Source organism: Etheostoma spectabile, chromosome 5, assembly GCF_008692095.1.
Source record: "Etheostoma spectabile isolate EspeVRDwgs_2016 chromosome 5, UIUC_Espe_1.0, whole genome shotgun sequence".
Classification (NCBI taxonomy): domain Eukaryota; kingdom Metazoa; phylum Chordata; class Actinopteri; order Perciformes; family Percidae; genus Etheostoma; species Etheostoma spectabile.
In genome coordinates, this window is record NC_045737.1 from 28,815,751 (window position 1) to 28,843,358 (window position 27,608).

The following is a 27,608-nucleotide window of genomic DNA, read 5'->3' on the forward strand; positions in this document are numbered from 1 at the left end:
AAATCTCCTCCTCCGTGCACTGACACTCTTTTGCAAATACAATTTGAGCCAGGTCTGGTTTAGTTGATTTGAAACACACAGGTGTCCCCATCCTAAGCCGGAGGGAGAACATGTGATGGAGGCTTGCATTCCCTTCCTCTCCACAGCCCTCCCGACAGACTTGGAGACTAATGGAGCCCAAACAGAGTGCACTGCCAGGCTGTAAAGGCCGCTCACCCCCCCGGTCACCCCTTCAGGCTGACAGAGGTCCAGGAGTCAAAGCTTCTTTTTCTCCTCTCGCACCCAGTTGGCCCCTGCCACAGATTGGCATCTCTATGTGCGGCCCCGGGGCACCACGCATTAGCATACCCTCATGGTGGTTTGGCCTCAGTTCGTTGGCTGTTGATAAAGAGAGGCAGAAGGTGGCAACCAGCCCATCTCTTGGACGGCAACCCATCAGCTTTGGGCCACACATATGCCCTGGTGTGAGGGGGTGGTTTAAAAGAGGGGAGAGGTAGGTGGGGAGGGGAGACAAAGTGGACAGGATATGTCGCTGATGGCACAAGGCAAATATGCAGCCAGACCCCTATACACCTCCCTTCCTCCATCTTTTCCATGTCACAACAGGGGTCCTGCTCCAGCACTACCAAAAGTCTGGTCCATGAAAGCTCCTTTCCTACCATTTAGATCAATTGGACCTTTTACAGCCTCTGCAGTGACAGGGGAGTACTTCCTCTTTCCTGTGCTGATAGGCCATCAAAGTCCTGCTGTGGGCTTTTAGTCCAGAGAGGACACATCAACATCGGTAGCAAAAACACCCTGACAAACTGACACTAAGTTGTCGGAAACGTTCAAGCGCTCCTTTATCAAAGTCCATCAGGAATGCTCCATCCCTCCCGCTACACCCCCTGAACTTTGGACAGAAACACAGAGCCAGCGGGTCTCTCAGTCTTGAGCAATGGTTGGATGAGGTTTTCTGTGGCTCGCAGCTATCCGCTCTCTCAGTGGATCAACAGCGGTAATGCTTGGGTTGTTTGTTTCCTATGTTCCTCCTGCTAAAGTAATAGTGTTTCAGGGCCTGAGGTGAAGGTGTTAGTTTATATTAGAATCTCTGTCAGATGGAGAGATTATTTCCCTTCGGATGAAAAACACATTGACAAGATATGTCACTTTTCAAGTTGTGTGGAGTATGAAAAAGCTTTTCATAACAATTTGTGGCAAATCAACAAATGGCTAAGCCTAATGTTTATTGTTTAGACATGGTTGTCAGCTGGTACCGATTGCTGTCTGTGCACACAGCCCACAGCGCACCCTGTGAGGTAAAGGTTCTGTCTCTCGTTTACTCTGTAACCAAGCTGCTACCTCCATGTTTGGTACAGGTAACATCTGCATCTCAGGGATCCAGGTGGAAATAACAAAAAGGACAGGGTGGAAAAATGTCAATTCCATTTTCAAGTTGTATTTACCACTTTGTTGGGTCAGTCATGTGCATTCATATCTGAATTATGATGTGTGACAGCCCTTGAAAACAGCACTGTAACCAATTTTAAGTCTAAGTTTAAATTTGAGTCTTTTAAAGGTGGAGGTATAAAAGTATATCTTATAATACTCAACATCACCAAGTTAAGTGCCCTGCTGGTATTTCTATGTTTTTTGTTGTTAAAATTAGCATCAACTCTCAATGTTAAATCTGACAGGAATATGAATTGTGTCAACATACAATCTGTAATTACAACAGAAAAACGTTTTCTAAATCATATTTTTGGCTTTTCTGAAAGCTAAATAATACAAAAACAATGCAAACAAACATGCCTTGTTTTAGTCAAACTTCACAGTTCAAAGTAATTCAACACAAATTAAATGAATAAAGAGCTCCATTGAGCAAGCATGCACTGTGTTTTTTAACCCTCAGGCAACCTCAAACATGACTAATGTAGCTCAGTGTAAATTCTTTCAGGAAGACCTTTTAATCGATGCTCTCTTCCTAAATCAAATCAGCTGTTATCCAAATACTTGTACATTGTATCATGCTGTATAGAACTTTTGCATATCTGCAAACTAGTCTCTCCTGATTGAAATGTAGCTCAGTGAAAATTCTTTCAGGAAGACCTCACTCCTAATCAATGCTCTCATCCTAAATCTAATCAGCTGTTGGAGGCGTTCACTTTCCTGCTCTACCAATCAGAATCATACACAAATTTCAAGGGCCAATCACAGAGTCACAACCCTGCTTTCAAACATCTGTTTCTGCCTTTGCTATCAGCTGTTGTTTCAGCCCCCCCCCCTTCCACCTCCAGTCATCTACTCCAGCTGAGCGGTCCGGAGCCTCTAGTCTGGTTCATGTGGTTGATGAACGCAGATATGTGCTGATTAGCTCTCGTAACGGGCCGGGTGGGTAGCTCACTGCCATGAGTCCATGAGGCTAATGTCTGATTGCTCCACATTTTCATTGTGATATTTTGTGATTACATTCTGAATGATAATGATGATATCTGGTAAATACAGTAGTACAATGTCTTCCTCTGATGTAGAAGTGGCCTGCACTGTACGGGCGGCTGTGGCTCAGTGGTAGAGCGGTTGCCTGCCAATCGGAAGGTTGGTGGTTCGATCCCCGCCCCTGCAGTCATTGTCGAAGTGTCCTTGGGCAAGACACTGAACCCTGAGTTGCCCCCGGTGCTGTGCATCGGAGTGTGAGTGTGTGTGAATGTTTATCTGATGAGCAGGTGGCACCTTGTACGGCAGCCCCGGCCACAGTGTATGAATGTGTGTGAATGGTGAATGTTTCCTGTAGATGTAAAAGCGCTTTGAGCAGTTGTTAAGACTGGAAAAGCGCTATATAAATACAGCACATTTACATTTACATTTAGTAGGCTATACAGTGGAGTTGCATATTAAGTAGTTTGGGGTCCTTCTGTAAGTCATTTTGGACACAATTTGGTTTTGAAGAATTCTACAAGCAGCAACACCACAGGCCAAACAATCGGCCTGCTCAAAACAGGCTCATTTTCAACGGGCACCGTCCCAAATGAAGCTGAAGCTGCAGCTGCACGACCCCTCTGCATCCTACATACGGCACACACACATTACAGATATGTCTGGACGATGGGATTAGGTTGGCTGCAGATGGAGAACAGATACAGAGGAGCCTGCTGCTGTAGTGAGAACATTTATTTTCCCCACCCGTTTGTCTTTGCTCGCCTTCTTCTTTCCTTTCTCGCCTTCTCCTATCTTTTTTCTCTTTGTTTAGGTCCGTCTGCCTCTCTCATGACCTCCCATATCTCCACCCCAAACACAAAATGCAGCGGACAATGCCAAAACTGCTCTACCTATTGATGTAGAGTCTACATAGACAATGCATAGAGATAAAAGTGTGCGTCATGGCAGTACTAGGGTTGCTATGGAAACCCCATCTCCACTTACAAATCTGTTCATTCGACACTCATGTGAGACAGTTGGGCAGGCAACAGCAAGTAAGTAAAAGGAACAAACCGCTTTTTAACTGCACATTACATAACACAGTAACCTGCTTTTTTAGGTAATGCTCTTCGTACAGAGGCAATGATTTGGAGACAGTGACAAATTGGCATTTTAAGTAGCTTTGCATGGATACCTTTGTCATCCTTACCTACAATTCCCATGATTCCAGAGCAACTGGCCAAGAACCCTAGCTTTAGGGCTGCAATTAGTGGCCAAGCCCTGCTTGTGCTCCGTGTAAGTTTGTGTTTAGCAGCAACAGCTCCCTGACAGGCTCAAGTGCTTCGGAGTGGAGAGGCGTTTGTATCTGCTTTTGAGCACATTAGTGTGTATGAATGTGTGTATTTTGTAGTGTGTTTCAACGTCGCCCTGGGTGCCTGCTTTCTTTACCCAGGCAAATCACGTCCTCACTCAGACACAAACAATACTAGAAACTCAGGCAACAGCAAGAGCCTGCCAGAGAGAAAGAGATAGAGGGGAAGAAATAGGTAGAGAGAGATAGAGATAAAGATAGGGGGGGGGGGCAACATTTCCGATTCCCTGTTTGGCAGTTTTAGTCGCTCACCTGAGCCTGAAAAGGCGGAAAAACAAGCGTACAGTCCTACATCTGACAAAGAGATGAGGAGGAAGAAGAGAGCAAGGGGGAGTGACAGAGGAAAGAAAAGCAGGTGAACAGGGAGCAGGGAGAGAAGGAATAATATAGTGGGGGAGGAAAAGGAAAGGGAAAAGTAGAAGGAGCAAATAGGGGGAGGATGAAAAAAGAATCTTGAGCTATGATTGTTGTATTGTGGATGGGACAGCTGTCTGGTAAATAGTCCACAGAGATGCATGGACGATGTCGGGGTAACAACATAGTAATGAGATGGGAAAGAAAGCCATCTACAGTCTCCAGAAGAAAAATTAATACACTGCAGCACAAGCTAAATGATGTACTCGACAGTTTGGGATGGGGTTTGGAGGTTGGGTGTCCAGCCTTCGGGAATAAGCCTAGATAATCCTGTGAACTGCTGGTGTGTGTGTGTCTGTGTGTGAGTGTGGGGGGGGGGGGGGGGGCTTAATAGAGATATGGCAGCAACTGGAACGAGGACTGAAGATAGAGGCCTTTGACTGAAGCAGATGTGGGGTTAGGGGGATGGGGTGTGGGCTGATGGAGACCTAAGCCTGCAGTCCGGATGATGGAAAGGAATATATCTTAAACACACACGCACATTCACAGACCAAGGTCTGTTCTTGAATTATTGGTTGAAAGCTGCTAATACCAGAAGTCCATATTTGGTGCCAATAAAAAACACAGAACATTTTCCCGACCAGAAAATGGTGCATGAGGGACTGATAAGAGCGATACTCCGCATTTAAAGAGTTTAGAAGGGGCTGGCAAAAGTGTAACAAATGGATTAACCAGTGTGTTTATTTCCTGTAAAGTAAGCTTTTCGAGTAATAACTCTGCCACGGTTAAATTGTGCCGCGCAAGAACCAAAGCCTGACAGACATAGCAACAGTCGCTAAGGCAGGGGTGAGGCATACATTTGCACCAAACATTTTAGGACAGACATTTCATGTAAGATTGGTGTTCTTAACTCATAAAACGGACAATACAGAAGACCATGTGGTTTGTTCTCAATTTCTCCTTGTTCACATAGTTCACACAACCTTATATCTACTTGGATGTTTTTGAATCTACCTACTTCAAGGGCAAGGGGAAGGATTCCTTTTTTCTACTAAGCCACCTCTGACTCCTCGATAAGTTTGCTGTAACATATAGTTCAGGACCATAATAATGTTTGAGTTGAATACAAGTCTGTAGTTTAGCTTTAGGTCTAAAACGCCTTCCCCTGTGTTCATTTGTCCTTTGTTCTGTCTGCGGTATGTAAAGGTTCTACAGTCATGATCCTGTACATACACGCACTCAGGTGTCACCCGTCCTCAGGACTGTGTGGGTAAGTACAGACAGAATGACATTCCTCTGACTTTACTGTTGTTGCTCCTGATTGGGTAGAGGAAAACAGGCATTTCCCATCACAGCTCCAATTCATTGGCCTGTATGGGTGTGCAGTACCTTGAAGTTGCTCTGCTTGTTTTCGATTGGGTTTATTCTGCTAGCACCAGGAGAGGGTGAGTCTTTTCAAAAAATAATAGTTTCTGTACTTCAACAGAAAAGGTAAATATCTACACCTTTTTTAAAAATTGATGAAAAGGTGGGGATTTGCAAAGTGTTGACGTGCAAGCTATGGACCCCAATAAAACAAGACAAATGATGAGGAAATGTACATGGTTTCTGGCGTTGGCTGTAATTCACCTTTAATTCACACCAATTAAAGGGGGGAAAATCCTTCTGAACTCCACCTAGCTGGTGCACCATAACCAGAGCAGCAGCCCCTGAACAAGTGCACCCTTTGTCTCCAACTAGAGTCTGCATCTGGAATACGTGATGGCGGCAGTGATGGTGTTTGATGGTGGAGGGATTTCCTGTGTCTGGGTCGGTGTCAGCATGCATCTCTCATTTAACGCTCCCTCCAGCCTCGCCAACCCCCCTGAGTGAAATGGCACAGTAAAGTGTGATGGATACTCTGGATTAAGTCTCGCCTTAGAGGATGTCTTTTCGCCCCATATACACATCTCACACACGCACGGGTCAATTTTTTTTCCAATTACTCAGGTAATCTTATCTCTCTCTGCAACACTCTGAAAAACAACAGCACCTCTAATAGCCACATAATACCTACCTCATGCTAAAGGGCACAGTGCACTGTGTGCATGGGAGACTATTTGTGTGCGTTAATGGGTTTGTGTGTGTATGTGCTTGTGGACAGCTGTATGAATTAGGATTTGAATGTGTGTGTGCGTGTGTGTGTGTGTGTGTGTGCGCGCGTGTGTGTGTGTTTATAAGAGTCAAATGAAAGGCGATGAGGATGAGATGAGTTGCCCCCGCCGGCTTAAATGAACCCATCGTCAAATCAAATGCACATTAAAATCCAAAATACTTGTGATTATAGACCAGTCAAACAGATTGGCTGTGGATGCTGAAAAACTCACCACCAAAAAAAGAGTTTCATGTCGCCCTCTTCCCACTCACTCTTCTCGCTCTCTCACATAAATAGAAGCTTACATCTTTCTCCTCAGACTGTTTATACTTCCCCTTCTTCTACTCGTCTCTTTCATGGCTGTTGTATGGTCACAAAAACGCTGTTAAATTGCTGAGACCTTAGCTTTTCCGCTCTTCTACTTGCTTACAAGGAGCGCACAGATGTAATGTCACATAGGCTCTAAACATTAGTTAAATCCTGAAAATACAATCTAAAGCATCATGCCTTGCACGATGTATTTGATTGTATGAGTAAAACCTCAGTGGAGGGAGAGTTTGATTGGCCGCCTGCCAGTGCTGAACTCATCCCTGCTCCATCTGACCCTCTCCTTCGATGGGACACCAGTCCTCAGGGTGTATTCAGGCCCTCCTGTTCACAACAGTCTAGACTGTTTACTACCAATATTTCAACGACTGTTTACCAGTTTCAGGACAGCGGCAAATTCTGGAGGGGGGGTGTGTTCCCCCTCACTAAGCTTTTGTTGTAGCTCTAGCGAAGCCAGTCAGCGCGCCATTAATCTGCTTTTAATTAGATTAAAGTGCCTCTCGCAGAAACAGGAAGCAGCGCTCCTGTGCCTCGAATGGGGCCAAACAGAGGCTCCAACTGGCAAGTAAATCTCACTGCGCTTCTTCCTACTTCCCTGGAATTGTTCTTGTCTCATAATTATCACTTTGCTCCAACTGTTCAGGTTTGGGGAGATGGGAGAGGCCAATGATATGGTTGATCATCTGAAGAGCCTAATGTTGCCGGCTACTGTGGATTCCCAGCACTTTTAGAATCCCGCAGAGCCTCGTAAGACCAGGACCTCTGATCAGGGGCACTGAGTTTTTTGGGGGTAAGGAAAGTGTAACTTGAGAAACAGTTGATCACTGCTGCCATGGTGGGTGGAAGTGCTGTTGAGTTTATGCACAGAGGTAGTGTTGGGAATTAGAGACACACCATTATCCTTTACCAAACACAGGTGGATAAATGCGTGCTATGCATCAACAAACATGCGTACTAATCTGCAAGGACTTCATTCCGCTAATGATGTGGAGAGTAGCCACTCTCACCGAGACCTCCTAGGAATAGCATTATTATGCAAACATCTCTGTATTTCCAACAAAACACAAGGTGGTCCCACTTAAATAAACCCCTTGCTCCCTTCATTTGTTGTCTTCCTCCTCGCCTTATTATCACTCCTTTTCATCACTGCCTGTGTGATATGGCTCGTGAGAGGATGGTGGGGAGTTGAAGAGGGGTTTGCAGTAGCTAAAATGTCAGCTGCAAGCCGCTGGCTATCTACTTAATTAGCCCCTTTTCTGTGTAGTGCTTAGTTTTATTGTCAGCATCAGAGGAGGGAAAGTGATTGGCGTGTGAGGAGTGTCAGGTTAGCCATGGCTAGGTGAGCTGGCTCAGCGGCACTCCGACAGCTGGTGTGGCGGAGAGGGATTCATTTAATCTCAGGTGAGGTGGTGAGGGAGGGGATGGCCCCTAAGCATCTGGGGCTTTGAACATGTTGGCTTATAGTATAAACACATGACATTGTACTTTATGGACAGATATATTCACACTGTTGCTATGCTGTGTTCTCAAATGATGTAAGGCACCTTCATAAGTTTAGAGTTTTACACACAACTGTTTTCTAAGGCGGTTATGAAAAAAAAAAGTTAGGTCCAGTTACTTCAAATGACGTCTAGGTAAGAGGATGCATTTACACAGATGATTGGATCTAGAGGATATCTACATCTAATTTATTACACTTTGCCTCTGATTTGTTTTTACCATTGATTGATATGAATCTGGTTCAGCCTAGTCTCGCATTGCCAGACCCTCCTCCACAGTGCTCCGAAGGAGGATCTGGCTACACAGCATTCTGGAATGGGAGAAAAACATGCTCTGGTTTATTGGCATTTCTTTAAACCAATCCCAATCGTTGGGCGGTGCTAAGCGCCGGACAGAGCCACGGTGCCTCTGCTAAATAGTCTCAGGAAGCACTTGTTTTGGTGGAACATGTGTACGTTCAAAAAGAAAACTCAGATTGGACAGATAGTCTAGCTAGCTGTCTGGATTTACCCTGCAGAGATCTGAGGACCAGGTAACCATAGTCCTCAGATTGGACAGATAGTCTAGCTAGCTGTCTGGATTTACCCTGCAGAGATCTGAGGACCAGGTAACCATAGTCCTCAGATTGGACAGATAGTCTAGCTAGCTGTCTGGATTTACCCTGCAGAGATCTGAGGACCAGGTAACCACAGTCCTCAGAAATCAAAGGAAGTTTAAAATTCCAACACAAAGAAAGCAAAAGATAATGGGACATCCAGCTGAAAAGTGGGAGATCTGGCGTAATTTCCGGCGGCACCGGAGCAATCCTGGAAGTTGAACGTAATGTGGATATAGTCTAGGGTCATCCTAACACAAACACATGGTTGGGCAATAGTTAGGACAAAGGTCCTGCTGGTCATCATGAGCACTAGCTCAATAACGCTCGCTAGGGTTGGGCGATTGTCTCATTCAATGGTTGCACTTCTCAGGGATCAGATTAACACATCTCCTGCCTTCATCCTCCTGTTGCTTTAATGTGACAGGGAGAAAGATGACTGATTTCTGTTCAATCTTAATGTAATTTGAGCCATCATTACCACTGGGGCTTCTTTTCAGGCTGCTTGCTGATGTAGGTCACAGTTGGACAGACTTGAGATGACTTATGCACCCTAAAACAATGGATGAATTCACATCTTTTCAACATCTGGTGAGAATGCATCTCAACAATCTCATTTCAATCTGTCTCAAATGCTTCTTGGCTGCATTTCCATTAGACCTTTCTGATATCAGATAGTTTTCCAATCAGTCCAAGACACATTAAGTCAGCGTAAATGACATAATATGACATCTGTGCCTTGTAGGGCTGTGCAATTACTTGAATTTCGATTTTGATTTCAATTACTGTTTTGGCTCCCTACGATCACCAAAATAGTATAATCGACAAAAAAACAATTGATTTGCCATGTTCTGTTTTGCAAGAACACTCTTATTTTGTCTGGTGTTCTGAATGACACACACATCCGCCCCTCCGCCCCTCCCGAAGCCATAAACTCTCTCAGCCTTTACAGTCAAGGAGGCGAGTTGTGTGCACATCATCTGCTGGATGCTCGCTGGATCCGAGCACAGATGGCAGGAGGGGGGCCGCCACACCCGTGCTTGGTTGTCTGGGCACTGCCTCTGCCCCCCCGCTGTAGTAGACGTTGTATTCCCCGTGACACGCTGTATTCACTTACTGTTTAAAACATTTTCCAGCTTAGTGGGGGTGCATAGGCCTACCGCTCAAAACCAACATGAAGAAACATAGTAATGTTCCCTCAGCATTTAGTTTAGTTGTTAAACTGTAAAATGAGTCGACATGAGTCACATAACGTTATTCTAAGGTACCGTCTATGTGCTGGAATCTTCCTTAGATAGCTAGTACATAAGCCCACTGACAGCAACATATTCTTCATATTTTGGCACATTAAGTAATGACAGTAGGCTAGTAGTGGTCATAGTGAGTGAAAATGTGACGTGAGATGCAGATTGTGTGAATTAGCTGTGTAAAGTTGTGTGAAATCTGTAAAAGCTGAACCGACTCACAGCAGTAAAACAGATTTCATTCTGATCCAAAGACTCTTTCTGTGAGATAAAGGACACTAAAAGATTATACCCTGGACACTATCCATTATATCCAAAGGTTAATGAGTAATTGTGTTAAATAATCATGATTTCAATATTGACCAAACTAATCCTGACTTACAAGGTGTGAAGTAAGGTGCCAGACAGTCTGGATCGAGCTCTGTGTGGAGTGGAGACTATTGTATGTGTCAAGATAGCAGCTGAGAGTGAGAAGGTGTGTGTGAAACTGTCCGTACAAGTGTTTATATGAACCTTTCTTGTTTGTGTGCATGCATATACATATCTACGACATTTCGGGAGCAGACGCTCGCAAAGTAGCCCTCGTCATTTGGGGTCTCACTTCACTGTGAAATGTGACAGCAGAGCGTGAGGAAGGGGAGGTGAAGGCGGGACGCAACTGAGCGGTGTGTGTATTCTGAAAAAAAGGGCAAGTGATTCACCAAAATGGTCAACAGGCTGTAAGCTAGCAAGAACTCAGCAAGGCCAGGAGTCAGCATTCACTACCCGGGTGTTGAATTCCACAGCCATGAAAACGTAGAGCCTACATAAAGCCACTGCTTGGAATTCGGGATGGAGGGAAAATTATTCATGATGTTCTGCTTTGACTTGGGTGTAAAGTAGGGCCAAAACTTCCCCTCCCATTGGAATTGTGCTACTCAGAAGCAGACTTGGCAGCGGTTAATGACACAAAGATACTTTATCTTGAAAAATGGATTCTGCTTGAACTTATTTGCTCACTGCAGAAAGGACGTTGTTGGTCGTGCCTTTGGTCATGAAAAAATACGTTTGTTTTTTTATTGCCGCAGCTTACGAGCCACAGAGATATTACAGTCAGGATTAGACGAATCAGATTCATGCCACAGAGCTGTTAAGTGGAAATATTTCTCAGCAGACAAACAATGAAAGTGAAGCTCCGTTTTCCTTAATTCAATCGAGCCTCTGACTTTGCAGACTTCAAGAGCTGAAATGCACCAGAGAGGGAGATGACTCCGATAGCAAAACAGTCAGTGTTCATAATACTACAAATCGAGATATCCAGTGGGATGATATCAAAGTATTATACACAATGACATACATAACAGCTCGCACTAGTGTTGTTTGTCAAGGCCGAGGCCTCTCCACAAATTAAATGCTCAGCTTGCAAGACAAAGCAGTGAGACGCGTTATACAGTTGTCGCCTTGGTAAATGCTGCTGTTTTATCAATTGCTCAGAGTGTGCGAGGCGAGGGGAGCACAATAAATCTCCATGGGATGGAGAGAGCACTGAAGTGGCGGAGAGCAAGAGAAATGAGAAGTGCTAAGAGAGGTAGAAGAAGAAAGAGGAGCGAGCGAGAGGGCAAAGAAATGGATGCACTGCACTGGTGCCTTTTCAAACCAAGGCCAGGCAATTGCTTAGTCAGATTGTCCTTGTTGTCAGATATGACTAATTAGCACTACCTAACGCAGTCTTGATCAATCAGCCTCACTGGAAACTACGAGCAGTTTGACAAAAAGAGTCATCGTGGTGGGAATGAGCTCTGCCAGAGGAAACAGCATTCACCCGCAAAGTTTCCAATTATTTCCTTATATGAAAAATCTACTAGTGGTGCTGGCCAGGAGGTAAAAGGCAATCAGGAGTTCACTGATGTGGATGTTTTTGAGTTGAATTACTTGTGATTAATATCACTATTTTTTAATGAAGGCTAATGAGGGCTGGCAGGTCAGCCTGTTCACCACTTTGTATCGGACTAAGTATAGAATCACAGAGCTGCTAGCATGGCAGTTGACTCTTTTTTTTTTTTACTTTAAAGATCATTTTTTTGGCTTTTATTGCCTTCATTGATAGAACAGATTACGTCAGGAAAGTGGGAAAGAGATCGTGTCAACGCACGTCATATTAAAAGTAAACAGTGTTCTGTGCATTGTATATATGTACTGTATTCCCCAATCTATTTATTTAATATAATTTTTGGGGCATTTAAGGTTTTTATTGTTACAGGATGAAGACATGAAAGGGGAGAGAGAGGGGGCAATGACATGAAGCAAAGGGTCGCTGCATCAAGAAGTAACCTCGACATATGGGCGCGCGGTCCACCAGGTGAGCTACCCAGGCACTCTCTATTCCCCAATCTTGGTCTTACTCTCACACACCATATCCTATTTTTTAAAGATTTTTTAAATGATTACGCCAACCAAAGAGCTCTGGTTGAGGTGACTATCATGTTTTCCACTGAAATGTGGAACGGGCCTGCATATGCACATGCAGGTGTACAAGTCTGCAGCTGTCATCATAGTCTTGCTGGTAAATAATACTCCGTCTGAGCTCCAGTTTCAGGATCTGAGCACTTGTACTTACTTGTTGCTTGAGCTCATTGAAAACACATCCACATGCTCAGAGAGGACGTGAGGCTGTTTCTCACTCTGCTACATCACGACACCGCTCCGACGATACAGCGAAGCGAGACGAGCGCTAAGAAAGAGCAGATGAAGGGGGGAGCTGAGGGAAGAGATGAAGGCTGCATAAAGGTTCAAGGCTAATTCATTCGAGTCACGGTGTTTCTCTCAGGACAACAAACAACTGTTTCTGTATTTTCTTAACCTCCTCCTCCTCCTCCTCCTCCTCCAGTTGAAGGAAACCTCTGCAAAAGGAAGTCTATGATTTTTTGTGTTTACTGAATCTTTTTTTGCCTCCACTCTCAGAGAAAAGGAGGCAACACACACACACACACACACACACACACACACACACACACACACACACACACACACACACACACCCCGCCTTCTCCTCTCTTCCCCTTTCCCGACCTTTCTCCGATCTAAAGGTTTACACTGTGGTTTCAATTAACTGCTAGGAAAACGTTTCATCATCTCAGGGGCTGCCGCACTCACCGGCTCCTTAATGAAATGCGTCTTTTCACACTTCTTAATTATTTCTACACCCACCCCTCGCTCTTTCTCTGCCTCTGTTCTGGGCGACATGGATAATAGACTTCCCTCTTCTGATGTATCTGCCTGCAACAGGTTGCCTTTTCTCAAAATAACTCACTTAATCAGTGAGGGTGGACCAAGTGGCAACATAATCAACTAGAAAGACAAATCACAACAAGACAAGTTCACAACAACACATTGATTTTTGAGATATAATTAACCAAGTGCAGAAGAGCTAGCATCTACTTTTTGGCTCCGTCTGCGTGTGTGAGGGGGTCAATGCTAGTACACCCTCAACCTTCAGTCACGTAGTTAATGGACTTTTACTTACTAAATTATTTTATGCGGTAGCATCTGGGAATTCAGACTAACTCTGTTCCCAATGTATCTATCAACACATCTGCCAACTTTGGTGCTTTTATCACAAAATAAACAATTGTTATATTAAGTTATGCCACCCCACAAATATTGTTTGCTACTATATTAATGCTCTGAACGTTGAGTACAGACCCTTTTATGGTTAGGGGAAGATAAAAGACAAAATTCAACGTAGGCTGTTGGTAGGAGGCATTAGACCGACAACAGCCCTCGGTTCTAAAGTCAGTTGTTTAGTCGTAAGAAATCAATGTTGCATTTAGTGGGGATAGGGTGTGAACAACAGTCTAGAGGTTTTGCAGTGGTATATTAATATTAATGCAACAGTACTTTCACTTTTTAGAGAGGACATTCATTATTTACAACCTGCTCCACTCTGCCTTAAAGGGATAGCTCAATGTTTTTTGGCTGAAGGTTAGATGAAGGGTTGTTTGGTACAGTGAGGACAAGAAGTCATTGCGAAATATAATTTTTTTAAATGAGAAAGGGTCACATTTAAAGTTGTGCCAATAAATTTTGAACTTGAAAAGGAATGGGCTCGTAGTGACAGACCCACAGAGACTGGCTTCACACCACTCACATTTACTATAACCAACTTTAATCATGTGATATAACATTGTTGTGTTTACAGCGTGTCCCGCTGGCCAAAAAAAAACCAAACAGCTCTCAAGAGCTCTTTCAAAACTCTATCTATTCCTTTACACACACACACACACACACACACACACACACACACACACACACACACACACACACACACACACACACACACACACCACACACACACACCACACACACACACACACACACACACACACACACACACACACACACACACACACACAGCCTTGTCCAGCCCTGTCCCGGTGTTGACCTCCCTCTGTGTGACATCAGATCAGGACTGGGATACACGTGTAATCTCTCATATCTCCCTCACCCATCGCCACCGCATAAGAGCTACTCTCTCTATCTTTCTCTCTACAGATGACCAGGGGATGTGGTAGTTGCAGAGGTCGTAGTATGTGCCCGAAACACACACAAAAATACATTTTATAGACAACAACCCCCCCCTACCCCCGGCTTTTATGGTCTTGCAGTCACCTCTGATGTTTCCTGAAGAGGCAAAGTGATGAATATGCTTTAAAGTCAGTGTGGGTTTTGCTCAAGAGATTGTGCTTATTATCCATGCACCTTACTGTTGTTACGCACTCGAGTGTGGAGCCAATAAACGTCAGATATGATTTGTCTGTCTGAGAGAAAGAAAATGCCGAGCGCACTCTCCAACGTGAACCCACGTGCACATTTCAACTGTGTTTGACATTTAGGCCTTTAACGATAATTGCTTTCTCTGGATTCAAAACTCCGAAGGGTGTTGTTAGCACATTGTGTAACGTAATAGCACCACCGTTGTAACCACTGTAGATCCACAGTCGCAGCATGCCAGCTTGGCTTTTACCCATGAAAACCCAGCAAGTGGAAAGTATTAATTATCATCCTTGGGGCTCATTTGCTTCCCTTTACTTTAGGAATGATGAAAAAAAGTTCAAATCGGCTCAACTTGGAAAAGCATAGCAATTAATTGTGAGCTAGTTTAATGAGAGCCCACTTTGCCGTGTTAATGTGGCTAATTAACAGTCAAAGAGGAAGTGGTATTGACTTTGAGTGCCTGCCACTAGACAATGATGAAGGTGCTGATGTGTAAATACTACATAAGGGCATGTAACAAGTACACTACTAGACAGATGGACAGACACAAACACACACACACACACACCTTTACACAGAGGAAGGTATTACAGAGTCACTCACACACAAGCAAATACACATTCTATCAGTGTCCGGATGCAGTGATGTGTGCACTGCATACTAATTAGCTTTGATGACTGTTACAACTGCCTGTCAGTGCCAAAAAGCAAAGAGAGAATGAGTGCACATACACGCCTAGTCACACATTATTGATAGTATCAGTAGCAGAGACAGCGGGCGATGCTGTGCTCGTCTGACCTCCATGTGGAGTGTGCCAAGTTACCGTTGCCACGTCACGGGTCACATGTTATAATGTCATAGTTATAGACATGGTAGATAGGCAGGAAAATTATAGCAGTAGTAAGGCTGTGTCCTGATTCCATTATTTCACGATACATGCCCATTCAATTTGTATTGTGATATTCATTTGTTGCAATTCTACAAGTATTGTGATTTGATAGTATTGAGTATTGTGATTTTCTTTTCCTTCTTTGACAAAAACTAAAGTTGAATATTACACCACAAGAGACAATATATCATGAGACGTTTATTTAAGTTAATTGTTTTCTAAGAGGAATTCCCATCACATGTCAGTCAGTCATTTATTTGTCAGTTGACATTTATTTAATTTGTAAAGAAGTACATAACATGGATTTTCTGTATTTTTTCATAAACGGATATGATGTATTTGCTATCAGCTTAAAATTTTAAAAATCATCGCAAAAAAATCACAATACATTTTTTTCCCTCCACCCCTAACCAGTAGGGTAAAAGAATCAGGAGAGGAGGCCGTTACTATTCTCTGATTAGGGTCAAGAAGAGCACACTTCCTAGAACCCGACAGCAAAACTCCTCTTTCTATCCACCTTTGTGTTGCTGCAATATCGGAATGTTACTAAATAAGTCCAATGCTGCAGTTAGCACTATGGCCTGCAGGCTCAGATGGAGATGGGACATATGATGATATATGCTGTGAGATGATAGAAATCTGCAGGATTTCTGTGCCATTTATACCAAGGCAGCTGTGCTGAGTCTTTCTAAACCAAATCAATGAGGAGGCCTTATCTCTGGCAGCATTGGATTTATAGGAATTTTAAATCAATGTGATGAAGTACCTGGATTTGCCAGGGATTTAAAATCACTGGAATAGCCAAACACAGACACCCCTATGTAATTTGTTAATACACTTTATAAACATGTTGCCAACTGTATTTCCAGCAAGTTGACTATATTGACTATATTAGTATCCTTATGGGGCTGCAAATTGGGATTCAAGTATGCTTATTTGCATTTTGGCAAAGAGTCCTCTTTTTTCTAAAGAATTTGGCACATAGCCTCAATATTAAATGACATATACTGTGACAGAAGATCTGGTCCATATCCCGACCAACAGATAAAACAATGGATGCACTTGAGCTCCAAGCTTGATAGAGCGAGAGATAGTGTTGAATAATAGCCTGTTGTCTTTTATTTCCTTTTTTGTCTCAGTCCATTGTTGTATTTGACAAAAAGATGGCTTACAGAGTTGATGCTCTCACAAGCCGTCAACAATCCGCTGTCACAGTGAAGGCACAAAAACACCAATTTACCAAACTGCCTCTCTCTCTCCGTCAAAAGCCTCTAACGCTTTTTTAAACAACACACCTGACCCGCCTCCAACCGAACGTCTTCACCAGCCTCGCTGCCCACGTTTCCGCTCTGTCTTCTCTTACTCGCTTATCTGGGATACTCCCGCTCAGCAGTGAAAGTGTTAACAGAGGGATGTTTTGCTCGACAGATGAGACCTACCTTTTGACGGCTCGGAGCGCTTGGGCAGATCCAATGTGTCGTAATTTTTGTCGTTGTCACCGTTTTTCCTGCCTGGGTAAAGTGAAGAGGAGGGAAGAGGGAGTCAGTGCCATATCCTAAACATACTGTATAACACACAAACACACAGACTATAAGAGACGATGTTATACACACCAGGAGTAGAACGATATGCGTTCAGAAGGTTGATATATATATAATTTTTGACTGAATCTGCAAATATCTCATATTAGTCTTTAAATGTAACCATTTTCATGCTAATCATGGTGTAACCTCCATCTCTGACATATCGGTCTAATCCAGGGATACACACCCAGCGTGTTCACAAAGAGAAATTATATACCAAAAACATACTGTATGAGAAGTTTGGCTTGCTAATGATTATGTCACGTGCACATGGACATGCCCATGGGACAGTACAGAGGTACAGAGACAAAAAGATGATCGAGGCAAAAGTGACATTTTTCCCACCCTGCCAACATTGTAACTGAAAACCCCTCAAACTAATAGACATTTAAAAAACTACAATACAAACTTGTGTATTTTCATTTTTGGACAAGTAAATTTACTTGTCATTTACTAGCCAGCAGGTGATTAGCTTAGGTTAGCATAAAGACTGGAAGCAGCTAGCATGACTCTGTATTAAGGTAACAACATCTGGGCGGAGCCAGGCTAGCTGTTTCCAAAACTTTCAATAGAAGCTACGTTAACTGACTGCTGATCTAGTTTCATAGTTAATGCATCTTCTCATATCAGCAATACAGTGATAATAAGTATTCCCCAAGATGTCAAACTATTCCTTTAGGACAAACTGGTGAAGAACTATTCATGACATTCTCTACATGCACACACTAACAGGGCCTGTAGGTCTGTAGCAGAGCTTGGAGTAGTGGGGGAGTCTATAATACTCAGGTAGGTATGGTGCAGGAATGCATGTGGAATGAGTAAAGTCCTTGGAACTTTCTCAGGTTTTTTGGAGGACACCCAAATCTACTTCTAACTATAATCTACAGCCAGGGGGAGGAGGATGAATAGGAGAGGGGGAGGACATGGAGAAGAGAAGGGAGGAGAGCTGAAGTGAGAATAGAGGTTGAGGGGGGACACTCACCTTGATTAAACCATTCCTCTATAGTTAGCCAAAGAAGCAGCGGCGATGCCAAAAAACACAAAGCAGGGAGAAGAGAGAAGAAGCATGGTGAAAAAGACGTGTGTGAGTGTGTGTCAAGAAGCTCTGCAATAGTTGTGAACAGTTTTTCACAAAAAGAAGGCATCTTATACTGAATAGGAGATGTGACAGAGTTAAGGAGAAGGAGAACAAAACAAAATAGAGACAGAAGGAGAGAGCAAAGAGAGAAATAGGAAGGAGTACTTCAGACAGAAAAGAGGCTAGATGGGAAGTCATTAGCAGTCCATAGGTGTTGGCCGAGAAGCTCAATGAGTTGGCAGCAGCGGGATGGCTTTTTAGAGAGAAAAGGGAGAGGGAGAAAGAGATAGCCGGAAAAGTGTGAAAAATAGGAGAACATACTGTCTGAAGATAAGCTAGCAAGTGAGAAATAAAGAAAGAAAGAAACTAAGAAGAAAAGTAATTAGCTTCCATTGTCAGATAGGAAGACAGCATAGAGAGTCACAGTGGAACATACATAACAACAGCACAAACCGTTTGCATAAGGTGTCATTAAACTCACTGGCTGGAAAAGAACAGAAATGTGCTCAAAGAGATGGAAATGACAGCCAAGAATCAGCCTGTGGACATGCTAAAACAAAGCTTGGACTGCTGAGCATAATGGTAAATGTAATAGGGAATGTGACATTAAACTGAAGAGGAGGCCAAGCGTAGCCTGCTTAGGTAACAAATTACCAAGCATATTGCCCACAGTGTTGCTTAACTACCCGCCTCCTTGCTCCTTTATAGCCGTGTTTAATGTTTCTGTACCTGAGCCTGCTTTCTCACGGAAGGCCTTCATGGTCTGCAGCAGCTAAACACATTCTTATTCAAAGCTTGTGTGTGTGTGTGTGTGTGTGTGTGTGTGTGTTACAGTATTTATGTGGTTAATTGGTGTCTTTATAACTCTGTGTACATGTGCCGTCCTGACCCTTGAACCACAGGATTCTCCAACGAGTCGTTAGAAGTCGAGGGTCACTGGCTGGCAGTCACGCGTCATTGGCTGACTGATTAATGGCAGCCATTAATATTGTACAGCTGGGAGATTACAGTGTCGTTTAGCTAAAAGCCTGGGAGGATGTTGGCTAAGACGTCGCTAACAACATGTGCGTACATATGGCACATCTGTTTAGGAGAATCAATAACAGCAACGATCCTCCTGGCGCAGCAGAGGGTGTCACGGTGCACGTCCATTAGGAAGTGGCTGAACACAAACGTCTCATCACCGCCTGGTGCTGAAGCTAAGAGGTTACTGTGACAGTGAATAAACAAACTGCCTCCTCTTTAATGTCTGCACGCACTCAGCACTTGGTTATGGTGCAGTAGCCTGTTATATTGTAGATTTGCATGTGTTATTGTTTCAGAGAACTGATGGCCATGATTTGATCATTTGGTCCATTAAGTGATGTCTTTTACTTAAAATTATTTTTTTTATTTTTTTTGTGGGGGGGTCTTTCCTTCGTTTGGTAATGACATTGAATAGACAGGAAAGGTGGGAGAGAGCTGGGGGTGACACGCAGAAAATGGCCACAGGTCGGACTCGAACCTGGACCACTGTAAAGGACTCAGCCTACATGGGGGACTGCTCTTACAGGGTGAGCTAGAGTTTGCCCCGTGATGTCTTTTACTTACCGCTTCATTTATTTTTATGAGCATTTTAAACATTGTGCAAAAACTAAATATAATACTAGATAGAAGATGCTATTTTAACGATCTAAGTGCATGGCGCAGGAGTCCAAATACACTTTTGCTAGTTTGAAAAAAAGTTTGGAAAGAAGGGTCTCTGCGCCGGGCGCATGGTTCCAAAGGATTGTAGTTATTTCACAGGTGTGTTCTGGGTAACATGCAATCAACCAATCAGAGGTCCTCTCCTCTTCCCTTCAACAGCCAGGCGCGTTTGGACCTCGGTGCATTGCTATTAGGATGGAGGATTTGCACCATAATAGTTTTTATTTGTAATCTTCTGCATGTGTGTGTTGCTGCGCGTCCCTGTGTGTGTAACAAGCATAGTGTGCGCGCTGTGGACGAGCAGAGGCACATTTTACTAATCCGCTAACATTAAAATGCTGCATTATTGACTTTAGATCAGGTTTTTGTTGGTCAATGGCGCCATCACTTCCCGCTGCCTCAAGATAGCAATAGTCCCAGAATGCACCTGAACACACCTCCCTGTAAGACCAGCACGTTCACGGGCCCAGGTGCATTTGCTATTTAAACGACGTGGGCGCAGGACGGTCTTGAAATAGCAAAGAAACTTGCGTTGGGCTTTGCGCTGCACTGCGCCGGCTGAAAGATCAGGCCTGTAAACTCTTTTTTTCATGAAATTGTCAAGAGAGGAAAATTGCTTTGAGACATCGTAAGTAGTAAGTCTATGTGCACATTAGGTGTGACAGATTACTTCACATTATCTAACAACATAGTTATTGTCAAAGAGGATTTGCATGAGCCCACGCTCATAACAATACATAAACTGAATACAAAAGCCAAGGAAAATGATCTCTACAACCCCTGGAATACTGCTCTGCCTGTCATCTTCAATCCACGATAAAACTTAAAAGAAGCAGAGGGACTATAAGCCATGAATCATAAAAATCTAATATGGTCAAAATTACTACTTTAAGTCAGCTTTTTTTATCGAAGAGGCGAATCAATTGTGAATTCCTTGACTAACATTCTGATCAGGTTATTAGGGTGACGAGATTCGTTTGGAAGGAGTTGATTTCTCGTGAAATTGTACAGGGCATGAGCGTTGGTAGAGTTATACAAAACATTTGGCTGTTTGCAACTCCTTTATGCAATAATTCATTAAATAGAAAAAAAAAAACATTAATCAACATTCATCATAATAGTGTTTCAAATGCACCTAAATTGTTTTGCATTTGTGATTTTCAGTTATTACTAAAAACTATTTGTCCATCAGTATATTTTCATCGAGGAGTTTTAATTTTTTTTTGTTTAATTCGTTCGTCCGTTTCGGAACCCAATCTCGTGATGTCTTCGTAGAGTAAGCGTCTGCACCCCTAGTGGTTACCATTCGATCTGCCTCCCTGTTTCCTCCTTCTCACCTTTGGCTTTCTTTCCTCCGAAGCAGCCGGCGTCGTCCTTTTTCTTCCTCTGTGGTCCTGCGAGCCAGGGGCCTGAAGCGCTGAGGGGTCCTGGAACTTTTCGGCCCCTGGCACCTCTTTGTGGACGTGGTAGGACAGGTTCCTCATAATACAAACACAGTTCTCCACAGACTAGGAGGCAAGAGAGACGGAGACGTCAAGTACATCTGCGTGGTACGGCAATAGGATCTCAACAACTACTGGACAGGAAACAGAGGCCATGTACTGTCTTTTAGTGAATGAGTCAAAGTGCTACCTTATTGTCCATGTCTTTCTTCCCTACAGCTGACTGGAGCGCGTGTAGCAGGGCGTCCACCAATCCCTCGCATTCCCTCAGTCTGCGGCGAGCCTCTGCCCCGTCTGAGCTCACATTTCTTTGGGAAGAAAAATCAGAAACACACCGTGTCAGTAAGCACGAGAGAGGCATGTAGAAAACAACAACCAGATCCACACCACACCGTCGACGGAAGCTGCAGAAATAGGATTCACCACACAGCTCTTCTGCTACAGCAAGCTGCATTCTCTGCAGCCATTCGACAGCAGATGATTCACATTGTGTCATTTACATTCTGACTTCTTGTAAGTATATAAAATACAATATATTGTATATTATTATATATATTGTACACTACTGGTCAAAAGTTTGGGGTCACCTCCATTATAGACAGAATCCCAGCTGAGATGAGCTGCATTGTTTTTTACATTATGTGATTACATAACTGTAAAAGGGTTCTCCAATGTTTTCTCAGTTAGTTTTTTAAATGATTTGTTATATTAGTGAACAGAATGTGCCTTTGGAACACTGGATGAATGGTTGCTGATATAAGCCAATGTAGATATTGCATTAAAGATCAGCCCCCCCACACACTCAGATCAGCTGGTATTCTGTCTATAATGGAGTGGTATGGCAATTTGTAAGTGACCCCAAACTTTTATGAACATAACATATTGAAAGCAAATAAATTGGCCTATTTGTGAAAAAAATGTATTTACACATTGAAAATAAGCTTAATATGCCTACTAAGGTAGCCATACAGTTCAGCGTAAGATTCACTGCCATTCATTTTCATCCATGCAGCTCAGTTTAATGCAACTTTTTTTTTATAGTACATGTAGCAGAGGGACCCTATGTCATCTCTCTTTTAGCTAAGGGGTCCTTGGTCTAAAAACGTTGAAGATATAGATATACGATATGACAGTTATAAAAGCCCAATATCATCAACCCAATACCAGTCTAACCCAACCTTGTGACCGTGGCCTTTATTCTCCCTGTTCGCCTCAACAGTACAATATCAAAAAAGCCTGACTGCTTTAAGAATAATCTTAAAAGAATTACGAATTTAAATTTCATTTTGCTACAAAGGGAAATGCCTTCCTTGTTACATCAGCCAGTGCCCTGAGCACAGAGCAGCAGAGCTGGTGCAGTCTTAGTCTGGCTGTCTGACGGAGTGTGAAAGTCGAGGCTTTAAAGAGGGTTAAGAGATAGCTGGGGCTCCGTGCTCCTCACCAGGGACTTCATTTATGAGGGCTTCCAACCCACATAATCCCATTAGCCGACCCCCAGTTAGTACTGGGGAATAATGGCAGCCTTGCAGAGGTAAGCAGAGCTGGAGTGCTGTGTGGACATATATGCATTTACAACACTGCTATACGTATGATGTTTGTGTTTAACAAAATGATGATTTTGCTCTGTTTGGATTATATTAGAATTCTCCTGTGATTAATATTTATTCTTTTACAAGTCAGAATATACCTACACCATGAGCAGGGGTTACCAAAATTCCATTCTAAAATTTGAATTTAACACTACTCCTACTACAGTATCTGAAGTCTCTTTTATATAGACCTTGGTGGTCCCTAACTGTTCTGAAGTCTCTTTTATATAGACCTTAGTGGTCCCTGATACTGTAGTCTGAAGTCTCTTTATATAGACCTTAGTGGTCCCTAATACTGTATCTGAAGTATCTTTTATATAGACCTTAGTGGTCCCTAATACTGTATCTGAAGTCTCTTTTATATAGACCTTAGTGGTCCCCTAATACTGTATCTGAAGTCTCTTTATATAGACCTTAGTGGTCCCTAATACTGTATCTGAAGTCTCTTTTATATAGACCTTAGTGGTCCCTAATACTGTATCTGAAGTCTCTTTTATATAGACCTTAGTGGTCCCTAATACTGTATCTGAAGTCTCTTTTATATAGACCTTAGTGGTCCCTAATACTGTATCTGAAGTCTCTTTTATATAGACCTTAGTGGGTCCCTAATACTGTATCTGAAGTCTCTTTTATATAGACCTTAGTGGTCCCTAATACTGTATCTGAAGTCTCTTATATAGACCTTAGTGGTCCCTAATACTGTATCTGAAGTCTCTTTTATATAGACCTTAGTGGTCCCTAATACTGTATCTGAAGTCTCTTTTATATAGACCTTAGTGGTCCCTAATACTGTATCTGAAGTCTCTTTTATATAGACCTTAGTGGTCCCCTAATACTGTATCTGAAGTCTCTTTTATATAGACCTTAGTGGTCCCTAATACTGTATCTGAAGTCTCTTTTATATAGACCTTAGGTGGAGGCTGAGGGTGTGGCCTTGACCAACTGGGGGGGAATTCCTTGTATGTAACATCCCACCTTGTCATTTTTTTAGCCAGTCTATGGGTACCTCTGGCATTTGTCTGTGAAGTGCAGATAGTTAGTGTTAATTAAAACTGATCTTTGGTATAGACCAGGGAGACAGCACCGGCCATCTGGACCTGCTCATAAACTAAAACCCATCCATTTTCAGCTGTCTGAAAATAGTCACCACCTCCCCTGTAAATGGATCTGGAAGAGCGGCCGCCTTGGATTTATTAGACAGGCGTGTGTTTTAGGGCAGACAGACAGTAGACTTTTATTGTCAGCTGTTTCATTTCCAGGAGTCTTTCAGGGAGCAGTTGTCTTTGTCCAAGGTTTATGGACGGGTGCATCTGTCAGGGGAGACGGTGCAGGAAGGTGCTGTTGTCACTGGACAGGTTATCTGGTGGTGTAATATTTAGTGGGGGTTAATGTCAATAGCTGCTGGTGATTTAGATCTATCTGGGAGTTACAATCTGTTGTACTCTTACTGCACATTATCCCCTTGTGAGTAACTTTCTAATCTAAGCAATCAAAGCCTCTGTTAATGAATGATTAGCTGTGGGAACCAGAACACCTTTTGAAAGAAGCAGTCCACCTTGGATTTGTAAAACCGTATCCCTTATCCACATAGATCCACTTTCTTAAACCATGGCACACCTTCACAGTGATTCTTTATGTCCATCTGCATTACGTGCACGCACATCAACCTTCTTAAATTAAAATGATGAAAATAGAAAAAATCTTAGCTGCAGTATGACGGCATATTTACCTGGGAGTGCTTTAGCCACTATGCTGGCTCCAGAGTTGAGTTCTAACAGATCACTCTGATGTGTGTAGAGGTCTCCAGACACCAACCTGTTGTCATTTTTAACAGTGAATGGCTGTGCGTATTGCCACTGGCTGGCCTTCCCCATGCATGCTGTTAGTTTAGGAAGTGCTTGATTTGATATGCAGTGGAGTTTTCTATCGCCTGAGCACGCATTTTAATGTCAATATTGCTCAATGCAGTCGATCGTGTTCATTTACTTGTTGGAAGCCAAAATCGTCATTAATATTTGATTAATTGTGCCGCCCTACCACAAATCATGACTAAATCTCATAATCCACTGACTAAGAGTAGAAGAGGCCATGCGCCAGAATGTCCATGGGTGTGTCATTTTCCCATTCAGCTCCAACATTTTCACATGAAGAACCATTAAGAATTGTTTTGCCAAGGCAAAAAAAATATCTTTGCTCCTTCAACAGCAGATAGATTTCTGCTCATTATATCACTGGTAAAATTAAGTTTACACTCTTATTTTGATGGTCATAAATTAATATGACCAAATTACAATACAATGAAACTGCAGTTTTAAGAGAAACGACATTCTCTGTTATGACAAAAAAGTGTGTACATACACCAACTATATTCCTTTGGGAAAGGCACAAGGTCTTTTAGGAAATATTAAGCTCTGAGGAAAAAAAAAAAGCTCTGTTCTCTCAACATTCGTGCTAAAGACAGGAAGAAAAAGGGGCGCCACTGTGCCATTTTCAAAAGGCTCCCAATTTAAAAGTACTCAATCCATCACACTGTACTTGTATGCCAGTCCTTCCAGAAAAATTGTGATTGTTGCAAAAATCTTTGATTATGCAGCAAGTTTTCTCAAGTAAACGCAACATTTTGCAACTTTCTGCTAAGATATATGTGACCGTTTTGCAACGGAAATGCGCATTATTTTGAGCGGAAATCAGCAATTTATCTGGCGAAATGTAGCGTATATGAATATGCAGACTTTGGCTGCTTATACATTGAATTATGCGATCGCATGACCCCGTTCTTCTAGAGGGACTGGTATACCGTTTTTATGCGGCATTTTGCAAGAGGGAAGTTAAAACCGTTTTCTGCTCTCATTATGTCTGGACCAAGGACGGTTGTGAGGAGTATTTATTATCAGAGGCTAAAAGAAGTAGTAGCTTTGAGTCTGTCCGTCTGACTGTGTCTGTGCCGGTCCCTGTGTGACACAGTGTGTGGGTGTGAAGGTGGCTCAGAGTCATGTGGCCAACAGAGGACATTAGAGCAGCTAGGACAAATAGACTGGTGCAAGATGTAAGGGGACTGATGGAGATGGATGGAGACATGGCTGATCTCAGCTAATGCCCTGCAAGGTCAACAGCAACACTGCGGGACCATGTGGGTGCCCTGGGGTTGGGTATCCTTAAGTTTTATCTTATAGATCATCTTTCACTTTATCCAATCTTCTTTTATTATCTGACTGAGAACATAGACTCAAATATGATAAAAGCAAAATTCACTTTCAATAGCAGAAGATTTCCGCTCACATCATAGACATGTTTCATCCCACATGTTGATACACCACGCTAGGAAAAGCATCGGTGGAAACGATAAAATGAAGAATGTCGGAATTCCATTTAGCTACTTCAGTTTCAGAGTCCTGGCAGTGTGCATGCTGTCCCGGCTCACTGGGACACTGGAAGAGAACGGAGCCATTGTTAATGTTAGTAACACATGTACTTCTACTACGACAATCCCACATGCTTGCCATGAAAAAGGCTCGTTATTCAGTCTGTAATCATGTTTGTTATTATGGTTTGCTTTGCCCTAACCAATCAGTAACGATGTCATGTTGAAACAGAAGCCGCAGTAATTGCTGGGCCAAGTTGCCAGGTGGATCAAGGAAGCTGCGTCTATCTCATCCATGCTTGTCGCCATTTTTGTTGCAATTTTTTCGATCAGCATTTTCTGTTTACCTGTCTATAAAGCTCTCATTGGCTTTTTCATTTTGAGAAACACGGTCAAAAAGCACAAGACCAGCGATGATTTATAAACGCTCCATCTTGACATGGTACAAGTGACATATTCGCTTTAGTTGGATGTCCTAACGTTATGTGATTCTTAAGAATTTAGACTTCATTGTCACCATGGGGAAATTCTTTGTCACAAACCGTACGTTGTGGACACAGTCCGCTTACATAAAAACTAAATTACAAACATAATAGAATGACACGCAGGGGAATAACACAGACAAAGGGGCAGTGTTTAGGCTTGCCATAGCTGCTGACACCAGGCTTTTCACCTCAGGGTCGTGCACCTGCGTCCAGAGGGCAGAATGGTGAGGTGACTGTTGAGTGGGTGTGTCTTGTCCTTGGCTGTTGTGGTTGCGATGCGTGTGGCGGCCTTAACATTGATATCTGCGAGTGTGGGAGTAAGGAGCCCGATTAATTTGCCAGCAATGTTGGTGATACCTATGAGTTTGGCCCGGTTTGTGACAATGCATTCTGCATTCTTATACCCAGCTGAAGGTAAAGCTTAGTCATACATTTCAGTCAACATAAGATGTTTGCCATCACTTGTCTCACATTCAATTATATTTATTTTGTGATTAAATGTACCTGAATCATGCTTTGTCCTTGGTTAAAATCACACATTAGTAAATCATACCTCCAATCTGAAATACTGTATTATAAAAACTGCAGCTGATTGTATAATTTAAAAGCATTTATATTCCTATTATTATTTTAACAGACCAGACACAGACACACACACAGACACACACACAACACACACACACACACACACACACCACACACGGTCTGCCCTTCACTGAGCCCACAGCATAAACACTGTAAATAAGCTGGCTCCTATCAACAGAGGAGGCTATTATAATAAAACTATCCCCCGGCTTTATTGAGGTGTAAGCTGCGTCTCTGT

At 42.9% G+C, this 27,608-nt stretch overlaps 1 protein-coding gene across 1 annotated transcript in view; it reads right to left on the reverse strand.

Moving 5' to 3' along the window:
* The window catches only part of arvcfb (ARVCF delta catenin family member b), a 249,980-nt gene that overhangs the window by 25,877 nt on the left and 196,495 nt on the right, over window positions 1-27,608 (reverse strand). Inside the window, 6 exon segments of the mRNA XM_032515943.1 lie at window positions 10,200-10,213; window positions 17,001-17,072; window positions 18,127-18,144; window positions 21,246-21,308; window positions 21,311-21,416; window positions 21,541-21,658. Of these exon segments, the coding sequence (XP_032371834.1) occupies window positions 10,200-10,213; window positions 17,001-17,072; window positions 18,127-18,144; window positions 21,246-21,308; window positions 21,311-21,416; window positions 21,541-21,658 (391 nt within the window).